This window comes from Epinephelus lanceolatus, chromosome 11 (assembly GCF_041903045.1).
Source record: "Epinephelus lanceolatus isolate andai-2023 chromosome 11, ASM4190304v1, whole genome shotgun sequence".
Lineage (NCBI taxonomy): Eukaryota > Metazoa > Chordata > Actinopteri > Perciformes > Serranidae > Epinephelus > Epinephelus lanceolatus.
In genome coordinates, this window is record NC_135744.1 from 8,416,784 (window position 1) to 8,435,888 (window position 19,105).

The 19,105-nt window shown below is 39.9% G+C and overlaps 1 protein-coding gene across 1 annotated transcript; it reads left to right on the plus strand.

The window, feature by feature from the left end:
• Nucleotides 1-5,063: 5,063 nt before the first annotated feature.
• On the plus strand, nucleotides 5,064-18,794 carry zpld1a (zona pellucida-like domain containing 1a). The gene is made up of 11 exons (XM_033640307.2): nucleotides 5,064-5,642; nucleotides 6,232-6,345; nucleotides 6,648-6,868; nucleotides 7,663-7,844; nucleotides 9,763-9,835; nucleotides 10,326-10,423; nucleotides 13,591-13,671; nucleotides 13,772-13,943; nucleotides 15,174-15,276; nucleotides 15,725-15,754; nucleotides 17,704-18,794. Exons 2-11 carry the CDS (start codon nucleotides 6,240-6,242, stop codon nucleotides 17,877-17,879), a joined length of 1,242 nt encoding a protein of 413 aa, XP_033496198.1. The 5' UTR covers nucleotides 5,064-5,642; nucleotides 6,232-6,239; the 3' UTR covers nucleotides 17,880-18,794.
• Nucleotides 18,795-19,105: the final 311 nt, after the last annotated feature.

Below are 19,105 nucleotides of genomic sequence, written 5' to 3' on the forward strand. Positions count from 1 at the left end.
AAATGAATCTAACGTGGGCTGTCTCAGTTTATCAATAGTCGCTAATTATACTTAGCCTTATTTATTTATACCAGAGAGTTTCTTAAAACACAGCTATTACCTTTTTTAAAAAAAGGTGTAACATTTGGACAGCTGCTGAGTCTAAATCCCCCCACCCACTGTCCTGATTTGCATAGATAACTGCATTTTTGTTTACATAAATTGAAACTACATGTCAATGCCCTCAAGTTCCTATTAGTATGTCTATGCTGCCTACGAATTCCTGTGAACAGTTGTTAACCTGAACTTCCATGGCAACTTACGGCGCCTCTACTTGTGATTAAAACTACCTGAGTAGAAGTTAACTTACTGATTACCAAAAAATATATACACGTACAGAAAACCGACTTTGTTACAATAACAAGAGTAAATGCAATTCATTACTTCCGCCCCCGAGTAATGGATAAAGTAATGCCACTGACTGAGCATGTCCCCCACCTTGGTCAGAAGCCTTTGCAGATCACAAAGGCGCATGCCACGCTAGACTGTCCATAGAACCTGCCTGAGTCTTAAATCCTGGACCAGTGAGAGGAGCTGAAATTACACTTAAGCCTCACTAGGGCAAATGAGCTCTGTTACATGCCAAATGTTCTACACTCCATATACAGTGACCCACAAAACATCCTGTACCCCACCTTTAAAAAACCTGCTCTCACTCAGACACAGTCTGCTGTCAAGGCCCTTAAGGGGGAGCTTACTGACCCTCTGAAGCCTCTTGGCTGTCTTATTCTTCCAACCAGGTCAATCTGCAACAGAGTCCTGGAAATAATCCTTGAGCAGGTTCATCTGCGGAAACCTTGTTACGACTTTTACTTCCTCTAGATAGCAAAGTTTGATCGTCCTCTTGTCTAACCCATTGACCAGAATTGATGTGCCCAAAGAGCTCACATCAGCCCCAAGCCGCACCTTAACTACACATTTGAGGTCAGGGTAGCAGAACTGAGTCTCTCCTCTAAAAATAAGAGCATGCGAATTAAATGTGTGAGCTACACCACATCCTCAGTAAATGAGCTGAAAGCAGGCTTCCTGATAACACAGAGACACTGCAGCATTTGTTTCTCTTTAACGTGAGAGAGAAACTGAGGCACGACAAAAGCTTGTCAGACATGTCCAAATTTGTCATCCAGCAACGGAGGAACATCCACCTGCTTAAGTGGGAAGAAACAGCTAACACAATGGCATTTTGGAATGAGGTTAAGAGGGACAGGGATGCAGCTGGCCTAGACCCATTTGAGGAGTTGGCTACCTCCACAGTCTCTGCCCTCTCCCTCTCACACTCGAATGCTTTAGTAGAGAGGCTATTCAGTCAAATGAATGTGCTGAAAACCAAACTCAGGTCTAACTATGGCCTGAAACTGGCTGGGGAGCCATGCAATGAGCATAAGCTGCCAAAGTGCTGCAACTGTTTGGAACTTCAGCGGGCTACTCATAAAAGTCATATCCCTCGAGCCTTGACTCACCATCCTTCAGAAGGGAAGCACTGTGGTTAGGGATCTTGATGAGGATGATGACGAATTGTATACATAATACACACACCTTTACATTCTTGAAAATAGATAGTGATTCATAAATATTCATCACCCATCCGTATTTTCTAACCGCTCATCCTACTGAAGATTTCACAGGGGCTGGGGTCTATCCCAGCTGAGATTGGGCGAGAGGTGGTGTACATCCTGGACAGGTCACCAGATTATCACAGAGCTGACAGATTGGCCTTGTTTATATTATAGTGGACAGTGCTAAAAACGGGTGTAAATGACGACAAAGACACATTGTGATCCAATCACTCAAACCACTTGCTGAGGTATTCTGGGACGCATTTGACCATGTATCTTTTGGAGTGCCATCACTAATGTGTCCTGATGCGTCCCTGACAAGGACTATGTCATCAGTGCAGGATGTGGTAGTTGTTTTAGTAACAGCGCCAGTGCTCTATAATCTATTATTGTATGTCAAGTTGTACGAATGGTTGCGTGACCATTAATCATCATTGTCGTGTTGAGTTCTGCTGACAGCAATATCTCCAGCTATACAAACGTGTGGACATAATAACTATGCACAGGGCAATAGCAAAATTTGTGTTCAGCTGGAGACGCATGCAGTATTCCCCAGTGGTGCACTGCATACCTAGAGTGTGTATGATAGTATACTAAACAAACTCTTAAATGAAATTTTATAAAGACACTTTACCATCCTGTGATTTTTTTGTCTTCTAGCACGTGATCTATCTTTATAGCTTTATAACTGTATTGCAAAGCCATTATATATAGATATAGGGGAACACAGATTTTATATAATGTGATTTTTTTATGAATACATTTATTCTTTTCTTACAGAACAGAGAATTCAAAGCTTTTTCTGTTTTTGCAGCATTGTCCATAAATCTGTCAGGTCTCAGGTCCTGTTTCTGCTGTGACTAGCTCGAACTTTCACTTAGTTTTAAGAAATCTGTGCTCGAAAAACAACAACGTCAACCTGCCAACTGAAAACAATGTTCTGAAGGCAAGTCTCTACGTCATTCGTGTTCCAGAGTGAAAAATAACTGGTTGCTGTGTTATTGTCAGGTTCAGCTTGTTCCTGCTGGAAAAATATTATAGCTGTCAGTTGCTTTGTTCATACTAAAACCTCAGCACTGATGAAACTAGCTGTTAACACGTTGCTCAGTGACCTCAGTGCATTCTTCTGATGCTTTTAGCAAGAGAATGTATCATTTCCATGAATACACAGATATTCTATACAACATGACCAGCCATTAACGCACAAGTAACAACTAATGGGAAACTATGCATTCACATATACGTCAAAGAGCACTCAGGGTTTAGCCATATAAAGACCGTCATATGAGTGCTGCTGTTTGACAATTTCTGTCTGTCTATTTGTGTGAAGTGATGAAAAGTTCAAAAATAGTGTCTATAGCCTCCATGGTTTCCATGTTCTATGGATTAAGATGCTCTCCAACTGATAAGACCAAGTGGGTCCAGCTATCAGGCATATAGAGTGATGACATGAGTTGTGGGTAATTGAGGTGCTGGGGCACTCTAGATGGCTATCAGTCTGCAGTAAAGCAATATACTATCTCCAGTTTTTGGCCAAGATTCTAGTAATTACAATTTATCTGGATTAGCAACGACCTTAGAAATAAGAAGTTGCCATTCCCCAACCATCAGTGCGCACTTTCCTATACAGCTCTCTGAGTGAATATCAGACCATTGAAGGAAAATGACTGAATGTCTTGAGCTGCGGAGAGTCACTTCTGCCCAGTCTGCACTGGCCACTTCAACAGACAGACCCTGGTGGAACACTCCTCAACGATGGATTTGATATAAAATCATACTGCCAAAGCTTCAAAGAACTGATCAAAACACAGAGATGAAAGCCAAAGATACTCTGAATCAGGTAAGACAAATGAGGTAAGGGCAGATGACAACGGCAGTTCAGGCAAAATAGAAAGTGCTCCAGGGATGACATTTTTCTGTAGGCTGAAATGGAAGTTAGTGTTGCCGCAGTTCCCTTGTCAAAAAGCCTATGGGATTTTTCCATTGGATTTTGGATTATTGCAGAAAATAAGCTTTGTAGCAAACAAATGTTTATGTCACTTTAATATTTTGTTGAGCAAGATAACCTAGGCAATAAACTAACTACATCATGGTTGCATGACTTAATATCCCTACCACAATGAGGCTGTAGAGTTGTGTTCGGTGTGATGACGTTCTATAGTCCCCTTTAGCCACTTGTTAGCAACTGCCTTTCTCAGGACACATAAAAGCTTAAAAATTCATGAACAGGGTTTTTACTGACATATTTTATGTCGTAGAACAAAACATAAAAGCCTCTTAAGCTTGTGTTAACCTCAGACCTTATTTCAGGAATGTAACTAAAAACCTATTCAAAAACCCATTGACTTTGAGACGAGGGAATGGGAGTGCTAAAATGCTAACTCATGTCTGGGTTTTAGGACTATTTCCTGGAGTACTCGTCAAATACTCCTTGTTGTTTTCAAAACAGGATGTCATCCATTGTGAAAGCTGTGTTGCCAATGTAACTAAGGGGAGACATAAAAAGGTATAGTTTTTTTTTTAACATTTGGCCTTAGTTAGTTTCTTACTAGCACTCCCCCTAGAGGCCTGGAGAACTTCTGTGGTGTTGATTGCATATGCAGCGTTTTTCTGTTGCATTTGCTTTCGAGGTTTTGCTGCTTTTGACTTTTCATATCTGTATTTGTTTGCTCTTAATGCAAGGGCATAAAATTAGTTTCAAGATTGGAAACAGGGGATTCTTTGTTAGAAAATTTTGAGCATCAAACCCTTAATTTCCTGCATTCTGGTGAATTTTTATGCACCACTGTGTGCATTTTCTGCATCAGCTTATGGTGAAAATGTATTTAGACATATAAAAAAAAGGCTTGTGCTACTTTAATGTTTTTATTCATCCACATGTTCCAAATATTGAGGGTAACATGTCCTCTGTGACCTCCCTGACATCTGCACCTGTGTGTTAGTACATTTGTTTTGACATTCTGCAGCAGGTATTTTTTTCCATTGTTCTATTTTATTTTTGATTTCCATATGTGTTTTTGAATCTGCATTGTTTCTGCAGCTGCAGCACATTTCTCCTAATGGAAATGTTTTGGGCTTTTATAGCATATTTGCCCTTGTTGGCCTCTGTATATAGTTGTGGGCAAACCTGTGCTTGATAGTGTGGAATGATCGTGGTGATGACAAACCTCAGTGGAGAGGAAAAGTTCCTGTAGGTGGATTCTCAAAAACAAGCCAAACAAGTGCCTCTTCTGTTTTCCATTTGACCTAAAGTGAGAAGTTTGCTCGAAACTGCCACTGCAATGTCATTTCCATCTCATATTCCATATTCACAGGATCCCTGTGTGTTCTCTGTCTGGTTCACACTGTAGCAAGCCCTTCACATATACTGCTGTCCATATGGAAGATGGGATCGGCTAATCCCTTGAAACTCCATGAACTTTGCTTTCTTTTTCTTTGCTCTCTTTTTGTGGTGGGAGTGACCAGAAATCAAAGTTTGGGGATCAGGTGGGAGGCCGGCAGCAGCTCGCAGCCCCACCAAGCAGATTGCCTGCTGCTGTGCTGACTGAGGACTGCTGCACACAAAGCATGAAAAGTGTGGATTCTGGGGGCCAAAGGCCCGTGTAGTTGGCTCTGCACTTCCCGACCAGCCTGGGGAGAAAGGAACGGCTCAGTCAGCAGGCCAGGGCCACTGGAGCGATGAAAAGATAATTCTCCCCCCCACCGCTACTGGACCTCATGCGGCGTCAAACCATTTGTGAGCAGTGACACAGCCAGATTGGGCCGAAAGGATATGAGTGGGAAACTTCAAAACCTGCTCATGTTTCTGCGAACGTGAAAGGATTTGTATAACACATTCAAATTTGATGGACTTTCCCATGTTCACTCCGGACAGCCCTTTTTTGTTGACATGTTCAAATAATGAATCTCTTATGTGTAGGATCCCTTTTTCCCCCCCTGGTCCCGAGTCCTGTTTCTAGTTGACGGGTAGGGATGCTGTGCGGACCATTCCATCGTCTGTCCCAAGCTTATGGAGAACCGCTGACTTGCTGGCTTCCAGGAACCAGGGTGAGTGGTTCTGCTTCTCAGAGAGCAACGGTTTGCCTTTTAACCTCAAGTTGTCAGGAGGAACACCTTCGGCTGTCAGAGATAGAGACGCTACCTACAAACTTGGTGCAATTACTCCTTGAATTTAGCTCTTTCCTCAGGACTGAAACTCTGTATCTGTGACTGACAACAATTATGCGATAAGAGGTTTTCAGCGGACAATGAGATGTGCACACAGAGATAAGCCATTATACTTGATGAAATGACTGTAGTTATCAGCGCATTATCCAGCAGCATTTCTTATAACTTTGCTGCCAAAGCTGTAGGTGTTCAAAGATAATTCCATGTGACATTTTTCTGCTTTGATTCTGGTTGGCAAGCATATGAAAGATGTTCCTCTGAAGTCAAAGCCGTTGTGAGATAACTGAAATCTTCTGGGAAAATCTTCCCCTCTGACATTAGCACATTTAGACAAGAATATCTCGCCTTTTTCTCAGCAAAAAAAAATTAAATATATGATAGATTTCACTTTCTGTTATTTCCTGAAGTGACAGATGAAGTTTATAGACTGGATTTCTTACATGAAGTGCTAATTCTTGTTCTATTTCAGGTGCTGAAATGGAACATATATTTTTGATTCTTTTACTGTTTAGTAAGGCCTTATCACTTGGAGCTCAGTTCAATGGATACAACTGTGACGCCAACTTTCACAGCCGCTTCCCCGGTGAGGAGCTCAGACCTTTTCTTTCCTCCAAATTACTGGACTGAAATTACATGTGAATGTCTCTTTTAAGGAAAGTTTTCCTCAAACTATCCTCCTTTTCCAAAGAGGAGACCATGAAATGTTTGTCCACAACCTAGCTCCTGATTTGAGCTTAAAACAAAATTTAACATGTTAGTTTTGGACTGTAATCCCAAAACTGCTTTTCTTCCCTAAAACATAATTACAAAATATTTTGTGACCAATCTTTATGTCTCTCTGCACCCGTCTCTCACTCTGTGTGTATGTCTGTGTGTGCCTTTCAGCCGAGAGGGATATCAGTGTGTACTGTGGGGTGCAGACCATTACCCTCAAGATCAACTTCTGCCCTGTCCTCTTTTCTGGCTACACCGACACTGACCTGGCCCTCAATGGTCGCCATGGAGACGCCCACTGTCGAGGTTTCATCAATAACAACACCTTTCCCACTGTAGTAATCTTCAGTATCAGCCTGGCGACACTGGAGTCCTGCGGCAATATCCTGGTGGTAAGAAAAGCAGGAAATGTATGATTGATTGTTGGCAGGCATTTAACACTATTGATGATGGAGTTACATTTGGTGCTTTAATTGTTATGGTTATGTCGTTAAGGTAATTAGGACCTATCAGAAATATTCTATCAATAAAATATAATTAAAGCTAATAAAATATAGTTTACCGTAAAGAGTAGATAATGTAAGGTTTGTGCTGTCATTCAGAAATGAATCACAGCAGGCACTGCCAGCTGAAAACTGTCATAAAATGACTCATAGTCTTAGATGACTTGACAATTATCTCTAAAACATTTTGTGTGCTAACTAATTCAGAGCAAATGCAAACTGAAGTTTAAACTTTAAAAACAGCAAAACGATCAAATGTGTCTTTTATCTCAGCCAGCTGTCTGATTCACAGTATCCATATTGATGTTGACAAGTCGTGTTTATCCTGCATGGGAATGACTCATTATCTTGGCAAAGGGGCTGCTGTTGGATCTTAGAGGCCCTGTCAGAATGATGAGTGAAAAACAATTCTTAAAACAGTTTAAAGGGAGTTTAAAGTGAATCTCTGCTGAGCGAGCTGTCTCTCCCCCATGGTTTTTCGCTGAGTGTTGAGCTGTATGGAACGAGACAGTTCCCGGAGGGTTCGTTCTTAGATAAAGAGGGATTGATTTGGGGATTAGTGAGGTGCATTAGCATGCTCTGATGTTATCGGTCCCTGCCCGGTGTGTCTGATAAGATAATGGCGGTCAGTTAGCGAGTCAGGAGAAGGAGTGTTAACCCCACACTCATGTTGTTCATTGCAGGTGTCCACAGCACAAGGACCCAACGCTTATGGGAACCTGTCACTGGTGCAGATTGGAAACATATCAGGGTATATCGACACACCAGATCCCCCCACCATAATCAGCTACCTGCCAGGTCTGCTGTACAAGTTCAGCTGCAGTTACCCGCTGGAATACCTGGTTAACAACACACAGCTGGCCTCGTAAGTCTAACTTCCACTTTTTAATTGGTTGAAAAGTGCTCTGATTAGTTGCTATAGAGAGCCAGCAAGCTATGAATTGAACTGAGTAGAACTAATTGTTGGCATTATTTGCTTTAAAAAAAACTTTGAAAAGCTTTTGACAACTGAAATACATGGGCAGGACAAAAATCCGCAACTAATTACACTGTTTAATAAAAAAAAAAAAAAAATTGAGAAAGCTCTAAAAAGTGCAAAGCCTTTTGGAGTGTTCATAAGTATGGACTGATGTGTTGCGTCAACCTAGGTTCAGAAATTTACTCATATGTTTTGCATTTGTCAAAACTGATATTACTATTCAGATTTACTCAAGTACTTAAGGTTAGTGTGCTTAAATTATTACACATTGATAAACACCAAAAGTTCTCCAACCCAAAGTAGTTATTATTATTTGGGCGGGGGGCATGAATGAAAAATCTGTTTCTTCAATTCAATTAATATTGTGACAAACATCACGGAAAAAGAGACAGAAACTGCTTTTAACAACATCAACCATTTAGTGGCAGTCTGCAATTCACTGCAACAGGCTTGAAACAAATTAGGAAGTCTTTGTAAGAATTGATGCTGTTCAGTTTTTACTAATAATTAATACGGTACAACACACAAGTACTGAATATCTGTTATCTTGTCTCCCATGATGGATAAAATATTTGTACAAGTACAAAGCATTTAGAAACGACTCCACAGCCGGAAAACCATGGAGTAGGATGAACATGTTTTTGACTGTGGGTCAACAATACGTTAACATTCTCAGCTTCAAAAAGGTACTGGAGCTATTGTTTTACATTTCATCATATTTCACAAGCTAGCTGGCCACCAATGTCGTTAGATGTTGATATTTGATTGAATTTAGGTTACATACAGCAGGTGACCAAAATTTTGCGCTGCGTCAATTTAACGTAGAATACTGACAGCACATGACATTGATATTTTGTTGGTATTAAAAGTGTTGTTAAATAACCAACATCTTTTTAAATATCACATCATCAATGCCCTCGTGATGTATAATTAACGACATTTAATCATAATGCATGGAGAACACAACCCAAGGTCATAATATTAAGGTCTACACAGCATGAAATTCTAATGTTGTTAGACATTAATAATGTCATCAACCTGATTTTTATTCCAATCAAAGTTTAATGTCTTGAAGACTTCAGTTATTGTATCCGCCTCATGTATCTTAGTAAATCAGTCACCGGCCTTGGTGTGACAACACGGCTTAATTCAGATGAACTAATAATGATATGAAAATAGAGCATTTTGCTTTAATCAGAATTTAAAGTTCATTCATTCATTCATTTTCCATAACCACTTATCCTGTTAGGGGTCATGGGGGGGCTGGAGTCTATCACGGCTGACATTGGGTGAGAGGCGGGGTACACCCTGGACAGGTGGCCAGACTATCACAGGGCTGACACACAGAGAAAGACCACCATTCATGCTCACATTCACACCTATGGACAATTTAGAGACACCAATTAGCCTGCATGTCTGCGGACTGTGGGAGGAAGCCGGAGGACGGGAGAAAACCCACACTGACACAAGAAAAACATGGAAACTCTGCACAGAAGGGCTCCCCCACTCCAGGTTCGGATCAGAAACCTCTTGCTGTGAGGTGCTAACCATTGCATCTCCGTGCTGCCCAGAATTTAAATTTAAAGTGGAAGATGATAAAAGGTTGTCCATGCTCTGCACAGTATGATTCAGATATGGTGTAAAGACAATGTGTATGTCATTCGTACACAAGCAAGTTTGTTCTTTATTGATATTGTGACTACTAACAAGTAAAGCAACATCTACAGTGTACTTACATAACTGCTTTCTGATTTTTAAAAAAAGTTTGTTCGCAGCTTTGATCTTTTCTTTATCTTCATTTAAGGTCAGCAGCTGCAATCTCAGTGAAGGAAAGCAATGGTACTTTCGTCAGCACGTTGAATCTACTGCTTTACAACGTAAGTTCACATCAGTTCAAACAAAATATCTGTTATTTTGCCGCACAGGGGAGCCTGCGCTGTTGCGCTGGAGAATAAACTATATACCAAAGCCAGATTAACTCAGCATGCATCAAAGTGCGTACGAAGCTCTGCAGCGATATTAACTTAATCTGTACCTTTTTGCATCTGCAATTGCAACATGTAACATGAAACATGCATGAGATGGGGAGGATACCAAAGGCTTAGAAACCCTTTTATGCCAGTCAAGTAGGCAGCAAATTACGTTTAATCCTGTAATTGGGGAAGATTATACTCTATATATCCTCAATTCATGTCAAATCTTACGCTAAATTCACTTGTCAGTTTGAACCAAACACTAGTTTATGGGAATCTGTGGAAACCAGATGATAGATATGAGAGAATTCATGAAGTGGAATGAAACTGAAGAAATTGCTTTCATCAGGGAATGTGACAAACATGCTGAAATGATATTGTGGTTTATGTGCAGGACTCATCATACATTCAGCAGCTGGCCATCCCGATGGCAGGACTGACCCTGAAGACGCGGGTGTATGCAGCTGTAAAAGCTTCTAACCTGGACAGGAGGTACTCAGTCAACATCTAAGCCATGCAGCTTCAACATGTCATCAGCACACTGTGTTCATATCAAAACTAAAGGTTTTTATTTTGGAAGGTGTGGGTTACCATATTATTTTGTCCATTATCGTTTGTCCTCTGCCAAGTTGCTGGATTGTCATTGAGTGCAGTGTCAGAGACCCACACCCAAACTCACCATGTAGAACAATACAGGGCTGTAAAATGACACATTTGACTGCAACACAATGTGAGGAACAACACCACTGACCTATACCTAGGTGATAGAGAAGCAGGTAAGGATTTGTGGCTCTACTTCACCAACTTTTAAGGTGCATGGAGAAGAGAAAAAAACTGACAAGATCAAAACTCCAGCAACACTTGTAGTATAAAGAACAACTTTATCGCCCTTGATGACCTGATGAAGGTAGCAAGCCAAAATGCATTGACCTGACAAAAAAGTTATTCTTTATATTGCAAGTGTTGCAGGAGGAAGTTTAAGCTAGATCATAGTAAAAGTAAAAGAAATATAAAGTATGAATATGACGAATTTATTTTATACAACTTTAAGGAATGAGTTGGGGGATTTTTAAAGAGAAATGCAGCTTGACTTTAAAAAACACAGCTTACAGAGAGTTTTAAAGTCACTGAGTTCTTTAAATTCTCATGGGACTTAAGAAGGATCAGGCTGTTCACTGTGTCATTCTGTTCACCTGAAAAGGACTTATGTGTTTTATGGTGAGCTGCTCCTGTGGATACATAGAGTGCAGGGATGCACCATGTGAAAGTCTGGTCTTGACTATGGCTTTGAACTTGTCTTTGATTTTAAATCTTTTTTTGCGATCTGATCTCATGAATTCTGAAAGAAAGTCCCTGAGAGACTCACACATAGTTCAACAGCATGAAAATCACATGGTACAGTACAACATACTGCTGGCCCTTGCAGTCTTTGATTTAAAAAAAAAACAAAAAAAAAAACAGCTTTCATAACCTGAACATGGCATTCCTGACTGGGTTGTGAATATGACCTCTCCAGGTATCATCGAATGTGAAAGCTGGAAAACATTCTGCTAAGTGTGACGGATCTCTCCAGAGAATTGATCATATTCCCTAATGTTCTCTGACAAGTACAAATGTCTTTAAATTGTATGATTCTTCAGGGATTTCATGACCAGCAGCAGCACCTTTCACAGTTCTGGGAAGTCCCTTGTTTTCAAGGATCAAGGATATCTTTATCATTCCAGAGGAGCAATTTGTTTAGCTAGTAGTAACCAACAGTCAAGCAACAACCAGTAAATCCAATAAAATAAATAGCCTGCAAATATAATACAACATAAAAATCACACAGCTATTTTAAAGGCCAGTGGCAGCAGGGACAAATAAGTCAAAAGATATTTTGTTATTACTTCTAAAATAATTACTTTTGATTGGCTTCTGTCATACTGATATGTCCTCCCTTTGGCTCTGAACATGTCTATGTTTAGTCTCCAGATTGACGTCAGATGCAGGGGTGGGCTGGCCATATGGCATATCAGGCACTTTCCCAGGGTCCCAATGAGCCTCTTGGGCCGACACAACTATGTTTTCTTGTTGTTGTCTGACCGGCCTGTAAAACAGTAGATTGGCCCACTTTGTTTATTTTTCTAATTGACACTGGGCTAGTCCAATCACATCTTTAAACCCCTGTCCCTTTGGCTCAGCGCCTTCATTATACAGCATCTGCGGTTAAAAAAAAGAGAGCCCAAGTGGATAAGACAAAATACAAGGGATGTGCAGAGAAATGTGGGCCAAAAAAAGACATTTAACCTGAACTTTTTTGATCCTTTAGTGGCTTGCTGGCTGCTCGGAGTAAAATCAGTCAGCGCCTCAGCACAGCAGCTGCATTTCTCCCTCTCTTCTCTTGCAGTGCACATGCAGGCAAGAGTTATGGTCATTTTATTGTAAGACTATTGTGATGTAAGCCTCTGTGAAGCGTGACAAAAAAAATAATATATGTAAATGTGTAATAGGTCTGTGTTTGCATGTGCAGGAAGGGTGGAGGAGAAAAGGCTGCTTCTTGTGCCGCCCCAAATATTGAAAAAACCTAAGCCCTTGATTTTTTTTGTCCCAGTTCACCACTGGTCATTTGATCTGCCTGTGGGGCAGGTGGTGGGTGAGGGAGTCAGTTTGGCTGATGGGAGAAGGGTGTAAACACAAGGACAGGTTTTGGAGGGAGGTGGCTCATTGTTTAACTTACCACCTTATCCTTAGTCACGGGTTATAAATGATCTCACTCTTTGCCTATGTCCGACCCTGTCCCCTAGAAACATGTTATTGTACTACATCTGCAACAGCAAATCCGTTATGAAAGTATGCCCCTCGGATTATGTTTTCTATAACATAATAAAAAAGAGTTGTTAATTATTATTCTATAAATATGCAAATATTGTTGTTCAAAAGTTTAATTGTTAGACACACAATGTCTCCCACTTCATTAAGAATTCAATTTTGAGTGGATTAAGTTTCCACATCACACTTGTGTAAGTTGCTTATAGGACCACAGCTGGCTCCAAACATCACAAAAATCCTACTGGTAAGTCCATGTGTTAAAGTGAGATATAAGATGAGCACAGAGAAACTTTCCTCCTTCAGCAGACTGATATATAGATAGCCTTTTAGTGTCGAAATCCAAGTGAAGAGGCAATAAGCAAAGCACATTTTTGAGTGGAGGGGAAAAAGTCAACAGTCTTGAAGACAGGTTATGTACTTTATGTACATTTAAGTGCAACCATCTGCCACAAGGAGAACTCAGAATATGAACACCAGTCCCTGGTGTCAAAGTCCGTCGCTTTGTACCCTATATCTTAACCATCCCCCAATGACTCACATGGATGTAACACTTACTACACTAGAAAAACTTTATAAGGAAACAAAGACAAGGCAGCAACTGCATTTCCCTGCAAAACATGATTGGAAACAAATAAGTAATTTTAGAAATGTAATTTCTTGGTGACAGGGTATTAATGTCACATGGCAGTTCTGTCTATTGAAACACAAAGATCATTTTGGTGACCATCTACTTTTCACCTACCATTAGAGATGAGCAAAGTGCCACCAAGGTTTTGGGCAGCCCTTTCTATCATGATCTCCTTTGCCTTTAAGTCTATGAACTGGGTTAACTAATCTTTAATGTTAAATAGATGGAACGTTCTCATGGACTACTGTTACACCACCCCCTCTGGAAACCCCAACGATGACCTCCGCTATGACCTTTTCTTTAGGTAACTCAGATTTGAAAACAGATCATTTTTAATTCAGTTCTTATATTTCTGTTGCTCTCCTTTCTCATGATACTTGCTGATTTTTCCCTTCCCGAGCCAGCTGTGAAAAAGACCCCCAGACCGCCGTCTTTGAAAATGGGAAGAGCCAAATGGGCCGCTTTGCCTTTGAAGTATTTCGCTTTGTAAAGCACAAGAACCAGAAGATGTCCACTGTCTTTCTGCACTGCGTCACCAAGCTGTGTCGAGCAGATGACTGTCCAATGCTCATGCCAGTGAGTCTAACAAATGACGCTTTCACACATGACAAACTATTACAATAAAATATTACACACATATTTTGTCAATATCTCTCTTAAACCCATCTATAGCTTTGTGTCATGGAAACATGTGACTGTGCTCTGCCTCACATGTGGGAAGATCCACCACAGATTACCTCATTGCATATAATATATTGAATTATTATATGAATTCAGCTACACAGCTGAATGTAAAATTGTGAACATTAGCTCCACTATCTAAATTTAAAGTCATCTTACATCAGTATAAATAATAATAATATGATAAATAATATAAAATATATGATGTAACACTAGGTCATTCGATATGGGTACTTTTACTATTTTACATTTTATACTGTACATTGCACATTTCACTGTTAATACTTCTGTACTTTTAGTTAAATAGGAATTTGGAAGCAGGAGCTATAATGGAGTTTTTTTACATTGTGGTATTGGTACTTTTAAAAGTAAAGGATCTGAAAACGTCTTTCTCCACACAAAATCAATTACCAAGTCAGCATGCTGGGCTACCGTACAGTTCTAGTCATAACAAAATCTGAATTTCAAATTATTATAAGCAAGTATTGACGACATTACTCAGACTGTCAGAGTCTATATATTATCATGAGGTGTTTACTGACAGATATAATCTACTTAATTGCACATATTCCCTTTGCTCATAAAGAAAAATATGTCTCCCTTTTAGATAAAACTTGTGATCTTTTCTGCCAATTAAGAAAAATATCAGATATGTTTGTCAGATGTTGTTACAGAGCAGGCTGTTTATATTCCTCCATCTTAAGTGACTGTCTCCTGCTCACATTTCCAAACAATGTTTTATTGGCAGCTGTTGAGGGCTAATTTAAACAGGTAATGAGGTTAGTTCCTTCCTTCAGTCAGTACTCTCTAAGAAGTCTGTTTCCTCATGCCTCTTTTATTTTTTATATTATCAATCACTAAATGTGAATATTTTATGGAACAGAAGAAATGGGAAATAATTGTATTCAAATCATCATACACATTCAATTCTATCTGAAAATCAAAACATTTATACATTTCATTTCATGTGACTATATGACCCAGAAAAGCACAAAAATACAGTTTATAAAATGTATAATGGCAACATTAATAGCTCCTATTAGCCATCCAGTCGGTGTTCCCTGATCACCTTTCCATGACACATCAGGGTGGTTTCATCATATCTCTCTTTGCCTTTTTTTATAGATCTGTGGCAGCAGGAAAAAGAGAGACGTCTCAGAGGAAAAGGAATCAAACGCTGCTACTGGGAATGCTGTCCTGACTGCGGGGCCTATCATCACTCGGAGTGGTACAGTTTAATAACACTCCTTCTCTTCTGTTATTCCTCTCCCTCAGTGTCAGCTTCCCACCAACCACTTTTATCTTCCTGGCATTATCAACACTGCACTGTCACTGTCTGAGGAGCCTTTTCTTCCCATCTGAAACTTCATATATAAGCTCTTTCAATTCTTGCAAACTTTACAGTTCTTCCTTTTTGCTGTGGTTTCTAACAATTCCACGAACTGTTAAAAACCTGCACTGATTTTCAGATCAGATGTATTAAATGGTACTTTTGACACTGGGATGTTGAGTTATGGTGAGAACTTGTCTGGGTGACCTAGATAGTCAGAGAGCGCCTGAAGGCATTCTGTTGACTCAAGTACTGTACAAGAAATGATCAACACACCTTGTACAGTCGAGCACTGTACTGATTACAGTGTATTACCCTTAAATTCCCTTTACTTTTCTTTCCACAGAGGAAACGCCAACCAACAACTCTCAGCTGGGTAAGCCTTCACATTCTGTCCATTGTGTGGAATGACACTTTAAAGGGGATTTTGCCTTTTAATTATATATTAGGGAGTCATCTAAAATACTAAAAGCCTTTAAATTGAAGAAAAAGCTTCTTCATGTACTCGTCTACTCCATGATGTCTTGTTATCCTGTGATGTTCAGTACTCGTCATGAGTTATATTAAGTGCCCTTTTCCCCCAGTCCGCCTTTATTGACTGCACTTAAAGGTCCACTGTGTAAGATTTAGGAAGTATACTGGCAGAAATGGAATGTCATATAAGAAGTACATTTTCTTTTGTTTTTAATCACCTAGAATGAGCCATTTATATCTAAAAAAGGGAACGGGTCCTTGTCCACAGTCTGCCATGTTGCGCTGCCATGTTTCTACAATAGAAAAAACCAGACACATTCTCATCCCAAATCATCACATATCGCCACTTTTTCAGTGGCCTGTGGCCTGTGTCTGCTGTTGATGTTCCAGGACGCTGCTACCAACACCGGCATGTCAGCAAAAGTGCGTGGTTAGGTTTAGAAAAAAACTTTGTGGTTTGGCTCTGCATTCATACAAGAAGCCTGAACACCGGGCTCCCAGTTGAAAGTCTGAGGTTTGTTGGTCCCATGCACCTTGCCACCCTCCCACCCCATAGGGACTTTCCAGCTCTTTATATTACATCATTACTGGTGTCATTTCAACCTGATACCGCCCAGCAGCATATCATACTGCCACAACAGGTGCCATCCGCCCAACTAGTGGCATATCAGAACACTCTGAAAGGTTACAGCCAGCTGCGTTAGAAACTGACACCGCCTGGTGGCGTATCGTACCACTGGAGATGTGGCCATTGGCGTCAGGTGCCGAAATCACTGACAAAGCCACGGTACTTGATTATTTTGGTATGAGAACAGGCTGGAGGGGCTCATTCAGGTTTTTTGCATCAGCCACCATAGTTAGCAGCCATTCTGCAATGAGCAGTGTCAGAAAAACACAGATTTTTTTTTTTTTTTTTTTTTTACCTGAAACTGCTTTATTCTGTGTTTTATCCACTTTTAATGAGCACATCCGTTTGTTTTGGAGAGAAAGAGGACCTCCGCAAATGAAAAAAACCTCCTGGTAGAAACCTACTAAAATGCCTGGATCAGAAAAAAGCTGAGCACACACTGATACGTGCTTAGCCATGACCACCAGAACAGCATTGGAGAAACACTGATTTGTAACAGTAGATTTCCTTTTTTTGTAGAGAACTGGAGACCTCTGTGGATATTTCAGCTCCAATTAAAAATCTCCTGAACAATGAACTCCTAACCGGGAATTTATGCAGTCTCCAATCCTCACCACTCGATGCCAGTCCAACACACTGTGTATTTGATTTAGTTATTTTGCTACATAACACAGAGTGCTTATTTAAAAGTCCCCCAGAAACTACTGCATTCAGACGGGTGGAGAAAGCAAGATTAATTGATCGCAATGAAGTAGAGTATGGGAAAAGAGAGTGTGTTTTTTTAGTTGAGAAAAGGTGCAGGAGTTGTTCCTGTGCTCCAAATGCAGAATATCATGTGGCTTTGTTATGTGTTGGTCTATTTGAGTCTAATGTCAGTGAAGAAATTGATACATCTGCTGTTCTGATGGATTCCTTTTCCCCCTGACTGTTGAATGTTGATGTTGTTTGACTCCTGGTGTTTTGGATGTCTGAGTCATATTCTGCTATTAAACACCACCGTAGCCGTGCTGGAAACATCTCTGTGTGACATTAAAAGTCGTGTGATTTTTTGCAGGAACAAGAAAAACAAACCATTAAATACACTGGACTGACAAATGTTCTGTGTATCACCAATGGCAGCTGCTGTATGGGGGATTTTTGCATTCATGGCGAAGAACAAGTATTGCAAAGGTGGTAGAAATGTGAACAGATTTGTTTGTTTATTTGTGTTTGTGCTTTTGCAGCCCATCTGAAAGCTCCAGTGTTTCAGATGAACACAGTGACAAGCGCGCTCATCTCAGGCATCATCATCCTGGGCGTCATGAGTGTTTGCTTCTTCATCTTCTCCCTAACCCTCCTCAAAGGAAAGAGTGCTCCTGTCAGCAGCCTGTCTGGAGTCCGCAACCCAGCCTTCAACTGAGCACCTGAACCCAACTCACTGCAGACACTCCTCCATAACTGACAGTGCTAAGCAAGGGGCAAACAACATGATGCGACATGATGTTTGTGCATGTAGTCTTTTTACAGGATGTTGATTTAGAAAACTGTTAACAGGTCTGTACAATGTGCCTTAGTGTAGAAGTAAAGCAGGACTTTTTATATGTTGTTCTGTTCTTTGTGTTTCAACCATGTGGCAGGCTAGGCCTCACCCTGCATGTAACTGTCATGCAGCTTTGACCCACATAGTGGGGATACTCATAACTTAATTCAATACCTCAGCTATACAGCTTTCATTGCAGGGTATAGGATCAATTACAAGGCTTACAGTACTTTATGATAGTGCATGATATGTTGGTAAAATTCACATTTCCTGCTTAGAGGCAGAAATATAAGAGCACTGCATTAAGAATATAACTTGAGAGAATGAGGGCAACTCTATTATATACAATTAAAAGTTAAAACTCAAATGATTGATTGATTAAGTGAACTAACAGACAGCATCAGGCTTGGATGTTAAGCTTAAAGTTTTCTTGATAAAATCTAACTTTTGAAAGTATATTTATATAACAATTGGAATAAATCTTTAATTTATTAATATTGCTACATATTAGAGATGTAGTCTTATGATTAATCACTTGACAGGTCTGTTGTACGTAAATATGTATTTGACTTACATAAATTTAAATAGTTTATGCAATGTGGCAGCAATAAAATTGTTAAGTTTCATTTGTACATGTACCAAATGCCATTATTTGTAACTTTCTCAAACTGTGTTCTTCAAATGTTATTGATGATCTATTCCTGAAATGTACAAATTGTGTACGATTGTGCGTATTGCAAATATTGCACTTTGACTTGTGATTAAAACTTGCCCTGTGTCATATTTCTAAACATACAGTATGGATTTCCTCATAAAAGTGACTGAGGGACTTTGTTGTCAGCAACAACAGGGGGATGACAATGAGGTCAGAGTTTCTGAGGCACTTTCCTATTTGCATCGATATAGCACATAAAACTATGATCAAACTGGTTATCAGATACACAAACCTGACATTAGATAGGCTAATTTTACCTGATAGAGACCAGATACTTTGATGATGTTGTATTTCCATTCTAAATACAATGAGCTCTGTGCTTTGTGATTATCTTCTTGCCTGTTTTATTAGGAGATTAACTATAAATAAAAACAGGTCAATATTTATTTTT